The sequence below is a fragment of the Coffea eugenioides genome, chromosome 6 (assembly GCF_003713205.1).
Source record: "Coffea eugenioides isolate CCC68of chromosome 6, Ceug_1.0, whole genome shotgun sequence".
Classification (NCBI taxonomy): Eukaryota; Viridiplantae; Streptophyta; class Magnoliopsida; order Gentianales; family Rubiaceae; genus Coffea; species Coffea eugenioides.
In genome coordinates, this window is record NC_040040.1 from 18,927,915 (window position 1) to 18,939,064 (window position 11,150).

The 11,150-nt window shown below is 36.6% G+C and overlaps 1 protein-coding gene across 1 annotated transcript; it reads right to left on the bottom strand.

The window, feature by feature from the left end:
* Nucleotides 1-747: 747 nt before the first annotated feature.
* On the bottom strand, nt 748-8,004 carry LOC113774579 (probable galactinol--sucrose galactosyltransferase 2). Its single transcript, XM_027319140.1, has 14 exons — nt 7,825-8,004; nt 5,944-6,166; nt 5,122-5,366; nt 4,749-4,839; nt 4,489-4,537; nt 4,315-4,406; nt 4,123-4,227; nt 3,535-3,648; nt 2,564-3,116; nt 2,371-2,438; nt 2,143-2,277; nt 1,826-2,043; nt 1,635-1,723; nt 748-1,544 (listed from the first exon to the last, which is right to left on the bottom strand). Exons 2-14 carry the CDS (start codon nt 6,132-6,134, stop codon nt 1,182-1,184), a joined length of 2,313 nt encoding a protein of 770 aa, XP_027174941.1. The 5' UTR covers nt 6,135-6,166; nt 7,825-8,004; the 3' UTR covers nt 748-1,181.
* Nucleotides 8,005-11,150: the final 3,146 nt, after the last annotated feature.

An 11,150-nucleotide genomic window follows, 5' to 3' on the forward strand; every position in this document is an offset into this window, starting at 1 on the left:
TGGTTGGCTGTAGCAGAAATGTTTGCATGTAGAAACTCAAGTTGGCAAGGACGATGAGGCTCCGTTTGTTTGACAAGAAAGTCGTGCAAGGAAGTACATCGCGAGAAAAGTGAGGTGAAGTGATGTAAAAAAAAAAAGGAAACTAAATTTCCTGTATGTGTTTGATAGACAAGAAAAAAGTGTAAAGAAATTTGAGTTATTGTATATAAATTTGAATGTTACAGGAAATTGTTTAAATTTCTTGGATAAATACTATCGAAGTACATTGGTTAGAAACTAACGCATTGAAATATAAAAATACATTCATTTGCTAAAAGATTACCTAAGAGGAGCATAAAATATGTAATAACGTATTTAATTGCATAATTATTTCAAAAAATAAATAAATAAAAACTAACATGAAATAAAGTTGAATGCATATACTTTTATGCCGTTACATCTAAGTAATTTATTCAAACACTACCTGAGAGTAATTGTCTAAGCATTGATTTGAGTGCTTGACATATAGAAAAAAGATATTGAAACATTCATGCTTTATAGGTAAAAAAATTAGCAAAAATGGAAACTCAAATAAACAGAATCAGAGGTTTGACTTCTGTTCAGAAAAGAAGAATTAGAAGGTGTAGATATGATACGAGGGCTTAGAGTCCTAGACTAAAGTTTCTCTGTTTGCACCTGTAAGTAGCAAAGTTATATCCAAAAGAAACTTCGAAAGAAATTGGTTAAGAGTAGGCGAATAACTACTCATGAGTCATGACTATTTTCTTAACTCAATTGCATAAATGTACTTCCACATTCAACTGGTGAAATGCGCAATACACAACAAAGCTCAACATCTGTAACTTTGGCCGTAAGAGGACAAAATTACTCATTCCTTGAAGCAGTGCAGTAAAAGAACAGGCATTGCTAAGAACTCTGCTCAAATTAGCACCAACTTGTGTAGATCTTATGATCAAAGCAGCTTTATTAGAAAGCAAATGAAAGCGATACAAAGGCCCCTTCTCATTATTCCCCCCACACACACAAGGCTCACTCTTACTGCCCGCCCACCCACATTCTCCCCAGCAATAGGAAAGCTACGTCTAACTAATGCGTCACCAAACACAAGGGGCAGCCTCAAGCATGAATCCCCATCGTAACAGCGATTTCCCCCCACTACCTACCTAATGGAACCAACTAATTTAGACGTCAATTCCAATAGTCCATCTATGCATCTCCTCCTTTGGAACTGGAATGTCGATAGCCACCAATCCTGTTGTCGCTTCATAGGTAAAGTCAGTCTCAGCACCATCCACTGAGCATTTTAGCGGGCGCTGAGAAGAGTAAGCTCCAAACGGGCCACATCCCCTCACTTTAAGTATGATCTTTGCCGTTGGTGATCTCTTTTCACTAAGAGAACCAGAGATCTCAGACGTAGCCTCACCAGCAAAGATCTCTGCTTCGTTGTCTGAAGTCGGTTGGACCTCAAACTGCTCAACAGCACCACCGCTGTTGAACATGTTGAGCAGACCAATTGGTGCGAAGGAAATGTTTGCAGCAATTTCCTGCATGATTTATCAACCATTGGTATCTCCAACTATATAGAATGTACATAGCATCATTAAGAAGGAAATGCACTCTTTTTGAAGGCTCACCTTCACAGGACAGAAGTGGAAGAGTTCATATTCAAGAACTTTGAGTGTCACAGGAAGAGAAGCACCTTTTGGTAGCCGCATTACCTCCCCTGCGTTTCAGTTCGAGGATTATTCTCAGAGTCAGGTTTACAATTGATTGTTAAGGGAAAATAAGGTGGTGAAAACGAACAATGGATAAAAAAGCCAAGTACCTGATCTTTGGGCATAGACTACTGTTTCCCCATCCCAGTTTGGGCCAGCAATTTGAGATATGGGGTCAACATCACTGGCTTGAACAGAACCAGTAAGGGTGCCAGGAGAAGCATCATGGATACGTGTCTTCTTTGTGATTTTGCACCAACCAGCACCTTGGCAGTTGAAAACACCAACAACACCAGTGCATTTGTTCACATTCCAAATCTTAAGCAAGCTGCATTATTTTTATTTTTTTTTTGAAGTAAATATTACTTGTAATAAATAATACTGCATGATTCTGGATATAATAAAGTGTTCAGATCGAATAGCAAACCTTTTCCCATCTCTGGCTGGATCAACAAAGAGGCAGTCACATGTAGGCCGCCCAGGCAACTGTGCCCGAAGGACAGAACCATCAGGTAGGACCAGCTTCTTCAAAAGCTCAAAGTTGTGATTGCCAGGCTTGTCACTGAATATCGAAAAACAACATGAGCATTAACACATAGGTCCTAAAAATTAATGAAACCAGAAAGATGATTCAGGTGAGGACACAAGTATTTACCTGACATAGATTGCACATCCTCCAACAGCTCGAGCTGCAGCATGGTAGTCGGCAGCAGGGTGTAAGCTCTGCATCACAGATTGTCATCAGTATTTCAGTTGGTTACATGGTAATGATGTGTAAGAGTTCATTTATCAGCTTCTCATCTGCCAATCTTTAACTGGAGAGAGATTTAACTTAGCATAATACTCACATGGAACATATCCCAATCAGGTTGCATAAATTCTCCAAGGAATAAAGAGTTGTAGGCAACAGATGAAATGTGTATGGTGTGGGAAGCAGGGTCACGAGGGTAAAAGTCATCAGAAGCTCTGACAACAGCAGTCTGCTTGGCACTGTAGATCCCATCAGTATTATGACACATGCAGGCAATACATCCATTGTCAGGGAAGTTCCGTGCCACAGAAGCTTCAAGGGCCTGGTGATAGCTGCGAGTCAGAGAAACTCTACCACCATGGCCAGCACCGAGGGTCTCAATAATGTTCTGCACATCAACTTTAACACCATCTACTCCACAAGAAGCCAGGTATGAATGAAGCTCATTATAGAAGTTGAACACCTTCTTTGGGTGGACCAGACCCAAACCATGGACAGCAAGACTATCCATGACTATATCTGGTTGGTTACCCATCACACCTGGAGATGACACGGGGTATGCCAAAGCAGAGTCATAGTGCTCCAAGCCTGCACCAGCTGGTTGTACTCCACCCCAGTAACCTGCTAGAGCATGCCACACATAGACGTACCTGCACCATATTAGAAATAGACTGAGTAAACAGCATCCAATAAATTAAGCAACTGTATAAATGGAAACATGGCCAGACATATTTTTTCAACAGTCTAGAAGACCATCAAAAGATAATTTCATGTACTTGCCAGAATTGTTTTAGGTAAAAAGGAAAATGATTGCATGCATTGCCATTTACATAGAAGAACTAGCAAGGAAAAATGTAACAAAGAAGAAATGAAATAAGAAGACAAGAAATAAGAGCTGATAACACTTTCTTTAAGAAAGAATGTATGCATGCAAGGACACCCAGAGATACAGAAGAAAGTGCCTTATTTCTAACCAAGTACCATGCAATTGCACCATAGGGTATATTAGCTCTCAAGAGAGATTGAGAAAACATTATACAGGAAAAAAAGAAAACCGGGTGAACTTACTTGACATCATGGCCCTGCTTGGTGTCTTGAACGAGCTGCTTCAGGCCAACCTGACTTTCACCATTCTTCTGGAATTTCTCATTTTCTTTTATGCCTGTGAGTCTGTTTGCAAATCTGCAGAAAAAACTGTGTTAAGCATATTTTACAGAAGTCAGAAGTTACAAAGGTACCTAAAGATTTTTGCTTAAAGTAAGTCCATAACCCCTCTTCTAGACGAATTATCATATCTTCAGTGCTTTTTTTCTTTTGTAGGTTTTGTTGTTGTGGGTGGGGGGAGGGGGGGGAGTTGGTTGGGTGGGGTGCAATGTGTCTGTTGATGTGAATTCAGAAACAAGGATGCGAACCAAGAATAGATTAAGGCCACTCATACCATAACAGGGGCAACCAGAGTATGGTTCATATCTTAAGTGATTTAACCACATTTGCTGCCGCAAAGAAAATTTACTAATCTACACGGTCAGTTTGTTTGATCTCTACTAAGAAGCATAGTGTGATACCGCCTATATAAAACGCTTTCTCAGCTTAATTGAAATGACTACCACGCAACCAAAACTTATACTGGACAAAGCAATAAAGAACAAAACTTACTGAGCTCCTTCCTGCACTACGCAATTGGTATCCTTCACTTGACCAATCTGTTGCCAACCATCATCCACAATTAGGAAACGAGGAGGAGTGCCACCTTCAGACAAGCTGCAAAGATAACCACAAAAAATTAGCAATTCATCTCCACTGAACATCAGTTCGGAAGAGCAAACGAAAGTTAGATTCATGTTTCACCTTGTAAGGCCTTCCTCAACACCCTCAGCTGTGACATCAGTGTAAAATGCATCCCATGTGCACCAACCAAACCAGTCGAGGAATGAGGGGAGCTACAAAACAACCCACCAAACATAAGATTTGAATTCCAATTTAATCCAACTACAAGACAGAGACAAGAAAAACTTTGCTTACGTTTTTCCTCTCTCGGTGGTGAAAAGTTTGCATGTGCTTCTCTACAGCTCTATTTATAATAAGAAAAGAAGAATATTATTGTCAGTCAGGAAATGGTAATTTACTTGTGGAAAATTCAACTATGAAGACACCATGGTTGTTTTATGATAACATGGAGTCAAGCTCCAAATGCTTCTCGACCCACACCCCACGGGAAGGGGCCACAGGCATTGGAGGACCAGCATGAATAGAAAAGTGGACAAGGAGAAGTGAGGACGTACTTTACAGCCTGGTTGATGACTTCAAAAGGATTGGTCCCAGCATGAATGTAGACAAGGTAAAGTCCTTGGTTGGTTTCAACAGCATGATCTCCTGCAACAACCATACCACAAAAACAAGGTCGTTTTGGTTCTTTCGAACTCTTTCTTTTCTAAGATATGTTCCCAAATTTTATTAACTCCATTATTGATTCATTAGATGACAAGATCTAATTGGTTTCTCCAGCTTGGTCATGTCAGAGCACAGTGGACTTGGTCCCCATTTGATGATGAAGGGATGGTTCTGGCTTAATTGAAGATACGGCCTCACAAGATAGGCAAAGCAGCAAACATGTATCCTACACCAAATACTTTGGGATGGCCTGAGCCTACTCACCACTCTCAAGGCAGATCTCTAGTTCATTCTTCTCATTTCCTTGAAGGGCAGCTCGGAACTGGCCTTCAAGGAGAGGGAGGAACACAGTGTAGATGAGGGGGGCATCCTCACGCTCGCCTTCTGTCGTGTCTTTGCTCTCCACAAGCATAAACTGTGTCTCCAAAGGAATGTCCTTCCCACATGATCCCATTCTCTGAGTCATCCACCACAGCTTGAACCGGAAGCAGCACATGAAGCGGAGCCCCCTACCAAAGAAGCAAATTATAAAGATATGTACATATCTCGAAAACATAAGACAATCATCAGAGATTATAGGCATACAAAACTTTTTGAAAAAAAAAAAAATGGTCATCCTCCGCAACATTTACTATGCTACATTATATAATCAGTGATGCACATATTTCTCCTACCGTTCAACTTCCTGGTACATAGCTACTTCAAAAGGTTAAGACAGTAGCAGAACCAGAAATAAGTGTTAAATTACAATTAGGGATTAGCACATGGCTCAGCTTGATACCTCAAACTAATTAGAGATTAAAGATTAACTACTTTTCCATGTACAAATTAAAGTATTCTTTGGATTTCTACAACCGGATTCAAAACTAGAAACAAGCACCAAAGAAAGCATCAGTAATAACGAGTTAATTAGCCCGATTTCTTGACCAGTACAACTTGATTAGGTTTTTACCTAATATTCCAAAAAGAAATAACATGTTGGTATGACACATGCAAGGATTAACAATCCAGAACAATGTGTTCCTACAAGCTGAACATCGAATTTTCATCCACTACCAACAAATTCAAGAGGATTTGGGTGCTTACTCTAATCCCCCAACTGGGAAAACATGCAAGCTTTTGCTGTGTTCAGCTGTGGCACCAAGAAAAGCACCCTCCACAAGTCCCACACCTGATCCAGGAGTCAGCACAATGTTGTCAGGGACTCCCGTGAGTATGGTCTTTCCATGAACCACAAGGTCCCCGTTGTTGATGGAGATTTTTGGTGTGACCGTCATTTTCACCAACTTGGATGCTTCTTCACTATAAACTGCATCATCACAACCAGCACATAAGCTCTAGCAACAAACATAGAGCAAGCATAGAGCAGACATCATGACTAACTACTTCAGATCATCACATAAGTTCAAGCAACAACTAAGCATCTCAAATGCAACAAACAGCAAAGATAAATACTTGCCTTAAGGACTTTTATCTTGATTATCTATAGCTATTACAAGTTCATCTTATATTAACTCAATTTGATCATGTCAAGATATGATTGTAGCCGCAGCCAAGTAAGACGGTCAAACTTTACCGCCTGGCTAACGAATCAGGCGCCAAGCCGACACCGCGACATCGACATCATCTACCGCCATGGTTGGACTAAAAAGCAATAATGATACAACAAAGTTGAGGGTCCAAACTAAAATTTTTTTTTCCATCAGTAGAAAACAAAGACGGACCTTTTTCTTGAAAATAACAAGAGCACGAATAAAAGTAGTAAAATAAGGTGACAAAAAAGCCTTTTTATTGGAGCAAACAACTTGTGAAAATAGGAATATGTGAATTAAAGGCGGCCAAAATAGAGAATATTCCCATTGGAGTGATGACAAACAAATCTTTTTGCACTTTTGATGGTAAGTGGTAAGGAGAGAAAATTTGACTAGAGAGCAAGGGCATTTTTGTCAATGAAACGCTGTAAAAACATCCGAATCTACTAAAACTGGAAAGATCCGCTGATGCCAACTAAAATGAAACTGTAAAGAATATTCAAGCAGTGGTTGAGGAGGAAAATATGAAAGAATCCAAGGGTAATTTCGTCAAATAAGTTAAATAATTAGTATATAGGTTGTTCACCGTCGAGTAGCGACAAAACTCTCCGATCAGAACGACGACGGTTTAACTTCAACTGCTCCTTTAAAAGTTAAAATCAAAGCTGGAGCTGAGGATTCATAGCAGGGTAATATTCTAGTTGCTGAAAAAACCATGGTAGGAACGGTAAATTCGAAGAGTATAAAAGGGCATACTAGTCAAATCATCCAAACTACTCCCTAAATTTAAAATTTCTGCGCGAAAATTGAGAAAAAGAAATAGAAAGAATTAAAGTGGGAATATTCATCTAAATCACCTCTTGAACATCTTAATATCTTCCCAAAGAAAAAACTTCGAGCTGAAGATCGAACCGAAGGTAAAACGCTAGCCCAACGAAGAACCATTTACAGTAAAATTTTCTTCAGAGAAAGAGGAAATTCTCTGGAGGTTTGTTCTTTCCACAGAAATTAAGATCTCAGACAATATAAGATTTAAAAATATCTACTTTCTGAAAACTTTGTATAGATTTTCCAACACAGGAGGAGGCAAGAATCACTAGCTAATCCTAGAAATTCAAATTGAACCATATATAACAGGTGGGATTTTGAAGTTATCAAACATTTTCAAATCCTAGGTGTTTAAGATTCCTGCGAAAAGGGAAAACATGATAATGAACACTTGGGTAATTTTTCCTAGGAAACTTTAAGGCCCTTTTCATGCATAAACATGCACAGAACAAACAACTGTAATCCAAACACCTCAAAAGAATCAACTCAGACGCCATAAGAATCAACTCAGAACAAACAACTGTAATCCAAATCTCACTGACATCTTATCTCACCAAGTCAATTTGTAGTACTATTTCTCCACTCAAAAAGAATCCCAAAAACTCACCTTAAAAAGTTTTCCTCTGTTGAAGCTTGGATGATCAAGATGGAAATTCAAAGTCTCAAGACGAAGAAATTTGCTCAGCAGAAGTGCACTCCAGACGGGAATGCGAGCTTCTTTTGAGAAGGACAGAGAAAAAGAGAAGCAGATGTAGCCAGAGCCCGGTAGAATTAGAATGCTCTTTAACAATGGGGTGACTCGAAGAAAGAGTTGGGGAGGTTTTTATAGTCCTCCTTGGTGGTAAATGCCGAACAAGCTTCCTCAAGAAAGCTAGTTAAGTGTTGACACGTGTACCACTGTTACTAGTGCTTAATAGTATCTTAATTACTACTATTTTTAGTTTATCTTTTTTTATTTGTTTTGATTACTATTTTTAGTTTATCTTTTTTTTTTTTCATGATTGTCTCCACCATGGATAACAAAAAAAGTGATTACTCGATGGCATAAAAAGTATTTTTTTTAACTTTAGATGCTTTATACTATTTTTAGAGTTAATATTTATACTAATTATGAATTAATCTAAATTTACATTAATAGTGTATACATCTTCGAATTTAGTTACATGAGAAAAAAAATCTCAATTTGAGATTGAATTTTAGACATGACATATACGTGATGATGATCCGTTAATACATGTATTAATGTGTAGTGTAAGAAAGTAATTCATAGTCAATCACATGTTACGATGCATATACATTATATCTTTTATCCTACTTTGATAGTCTTATTTTATTTTTTTATCCGTCACAAATTATAATTTACATTTCAATTGAAAAATATAGTTAACTTTTAATTTCTCTAAAATACCTTTATTTCATGTACTTTCTTATGATTGAATATAACTTATTTTATTCAATAATTATCCTAATTCATATCTTGAATGATGAAACTTTTCTTCAGTGTTATTATTGTAATTAATATAAAGGGATAATGACTAGTCATATTCCCAACATTAGTGCGGGATATTTTAGAAAAATAATATGTTAAATTTATTTTTTCAATAAAGTTAACTATTGTCTTTGTCCCACCTTAATAGTCTTTTTTTTTTGTTTCACACAGTTTAAAAAAAATTAATTAACTTTGTTGGAATTATAAATCTAGCCTATTATTTTTTTTAAAATACCCTTACATTAATATTAAGAGTATGATTAATCATTATACCTTTACATTAATTACAAAAACAATATTATGAAAAGCTGCACTATTCAAGGCAATTAATAAATAATGTAGATTAAAATAAAGATATTTTAGATAAGTTATAAGTTAATTATATTTTTCAATTAAAAAGTAAATCATAATTTAGCACGAGTGAAAAATGAAAATAAAACTAATCAAAGTGAGACAGACAGAGCGAATAATTTTTTCTTAAATTATATGAAAAAAATTCACGGCCGTGAAAGCGAGACAAAGGGAGTACGTCATAGAAATGAATCTGTCAATTATTGAGAGCCCTGTTGCAGTTTACTGTGCAGAGTGGTTGCAGAATTGCGCAAGTTTGTATTTATGTATCAGCAGGTCAGGAGCAAGTTGGGGAGTTTAATGTGATCAGCAATTATGAACACTAGGAGAGTTGGTGGTCGTTTATTATTGTACATTAATTTCCTTAGACTTGAGGAGGGCCAAATACGACTCTTGACCGGAATCATGGGTCATTCATTACCATTTGCTAGTAAGGGATGCGGATCTCTGTTTCCTGACCAAATTTGATTGCTAACTTGGAGTTATTTATTATGTGCAATTGGATATGAATGATGGCTTGCAATTATCTTTTTCCATTTCCTTGGAGTTTGTGTAACTTCATGCCACCTATGTCTACGTTCATTTTTGTGTACTTTTTTTGGTTTCCAAATTGCAGCTAAAACAAATGCTCTCATATTGAGTAAAAGCCAAGGGAAAGGAACACACTTTTTTTTATGTGTTTAGGGAAAAAAAATTCTAATTGGACTGATCAAAACAAGAAAGTCGACAAGATTTTATTTTCTTGGAAATTATTGGAGACAATTGGTGGAAATAATTCACATACAGAATCTTTTTCCTTTTTTTTTTAGTTTTATGTGGTGAAGATTAAAGGTTATAGAAAATTCAAAATCTTGGGTATAGAAAATTCAAAATCTTGGCTATTAAGCTGTCTTTCTTTTTTCTTGAGTAATATATAGTAATAGTTTTGTACAGTTTAAGCAGAAGTAAGAGTTGAATAAGGCCGGCATGTTTGTTTGGATTGAGCATTATTTCCCCAATTTTATTTGGTTACATCATCATTACAATTTTCAATACACCTTTTTATCTCACATACATCACATCACAAAAAGTGTTACAGTAAAAATATCCCAAATAACTTACAATCCAAACAATTAGTTACCTAAATAAGCAAAAAGTGTAATTTGTTGAGATATCAACTTGTTAAGTAGTGCATCATTTAAAACTTCTTGATTGTGACTTTTTCCTTTCTATAAATTTTCTTAATGAAATTTTAAACCTCCTTTGTCGTCGTCGTTAAACTAAGTACTCATCACTTGTCTAGTCTCACATTTATATCTTTTCCAATGTTAAAGCAAGATTTCTCTTTGTAAGAATTTTTATTAAAAATATATATATATTGTATCGAGTTAATATATGTGGAGGTAAAAAAAATAATTGATAAATGTATTCACAACAAACGTTAAAATAATTTCTGTAAAAAAAGCAGCAATCCAAATAGGGCACAGTCTTTAACCACGTTTATGTGTAGTACATGATTCTAGAGGTTTTTATCACATTATCTACTCGTCCAAAAAAAAAAAAAAAAAAGTTCAGATGAAGAATTGATCTTAGCTTAAATGCCTTGATTCCATTGAGTATTCAACAAGTGCATAAGGAAGAAAAGGGCCTTATCACTGAATAATGTCTGATTCCAAAGCTATACAACTTCGTAACCTGGACTAATATTAGCCACCAGTCATTGAGGATTTCAATTATGATGCCTTCTTTTATTCCTAAAGAAGCATTATTCTTTGATCATTGAAGCTTCATATGCGTTAGCTAGCCACTTTATCTTTAATAAGTGCGTGTGATAATTTAGGGGTAATGAAGTTGAATAGGAATAAATTAATCAGCGATCATCAATCTTGAATAACTGAATGGCACACATAATGTCCTTTTTTTTAAATTTTTTTTTTCTGAGCGCGTGCGTGAGATGCACATATGACTATATATTCTCTTCTCAAGTCTGAGAGGACATTTTTTCTCCCAAAATAGATGCTTCATTTACTACATATGCATGAAAAAATACGCGCACACACGTGCGTAGCGAAAGCAATTTTGACACATATAAAAATATGTGGGAAAAGGAGGAA

Excerpts from the sequence above, each read along its gene's own strand:
- LOC113774579 (XM_027319140.1), bottom strand. The coding sequence starts at position 6,134 with ATGACGGTCACACCAAAAATCTCCATCAACAACGGGGACCTTGTGGTT. Across the intron at positions 4,407-4,488 it reads ACCACCGAGAGAGGAAAAAC|CTCCCCTCATTCCTCGACTG; the intron begins GTAAGCAAAGTT and ends GTTGTTTTGTAG. Across the intron at positions 2,439-2,563 it reads CTGATTGGGATATGTTCCAT|AGCTTACACCCTGCTGCCGA; the intron begins GTGAGTATTATG and ends TCTGTGATGCAG.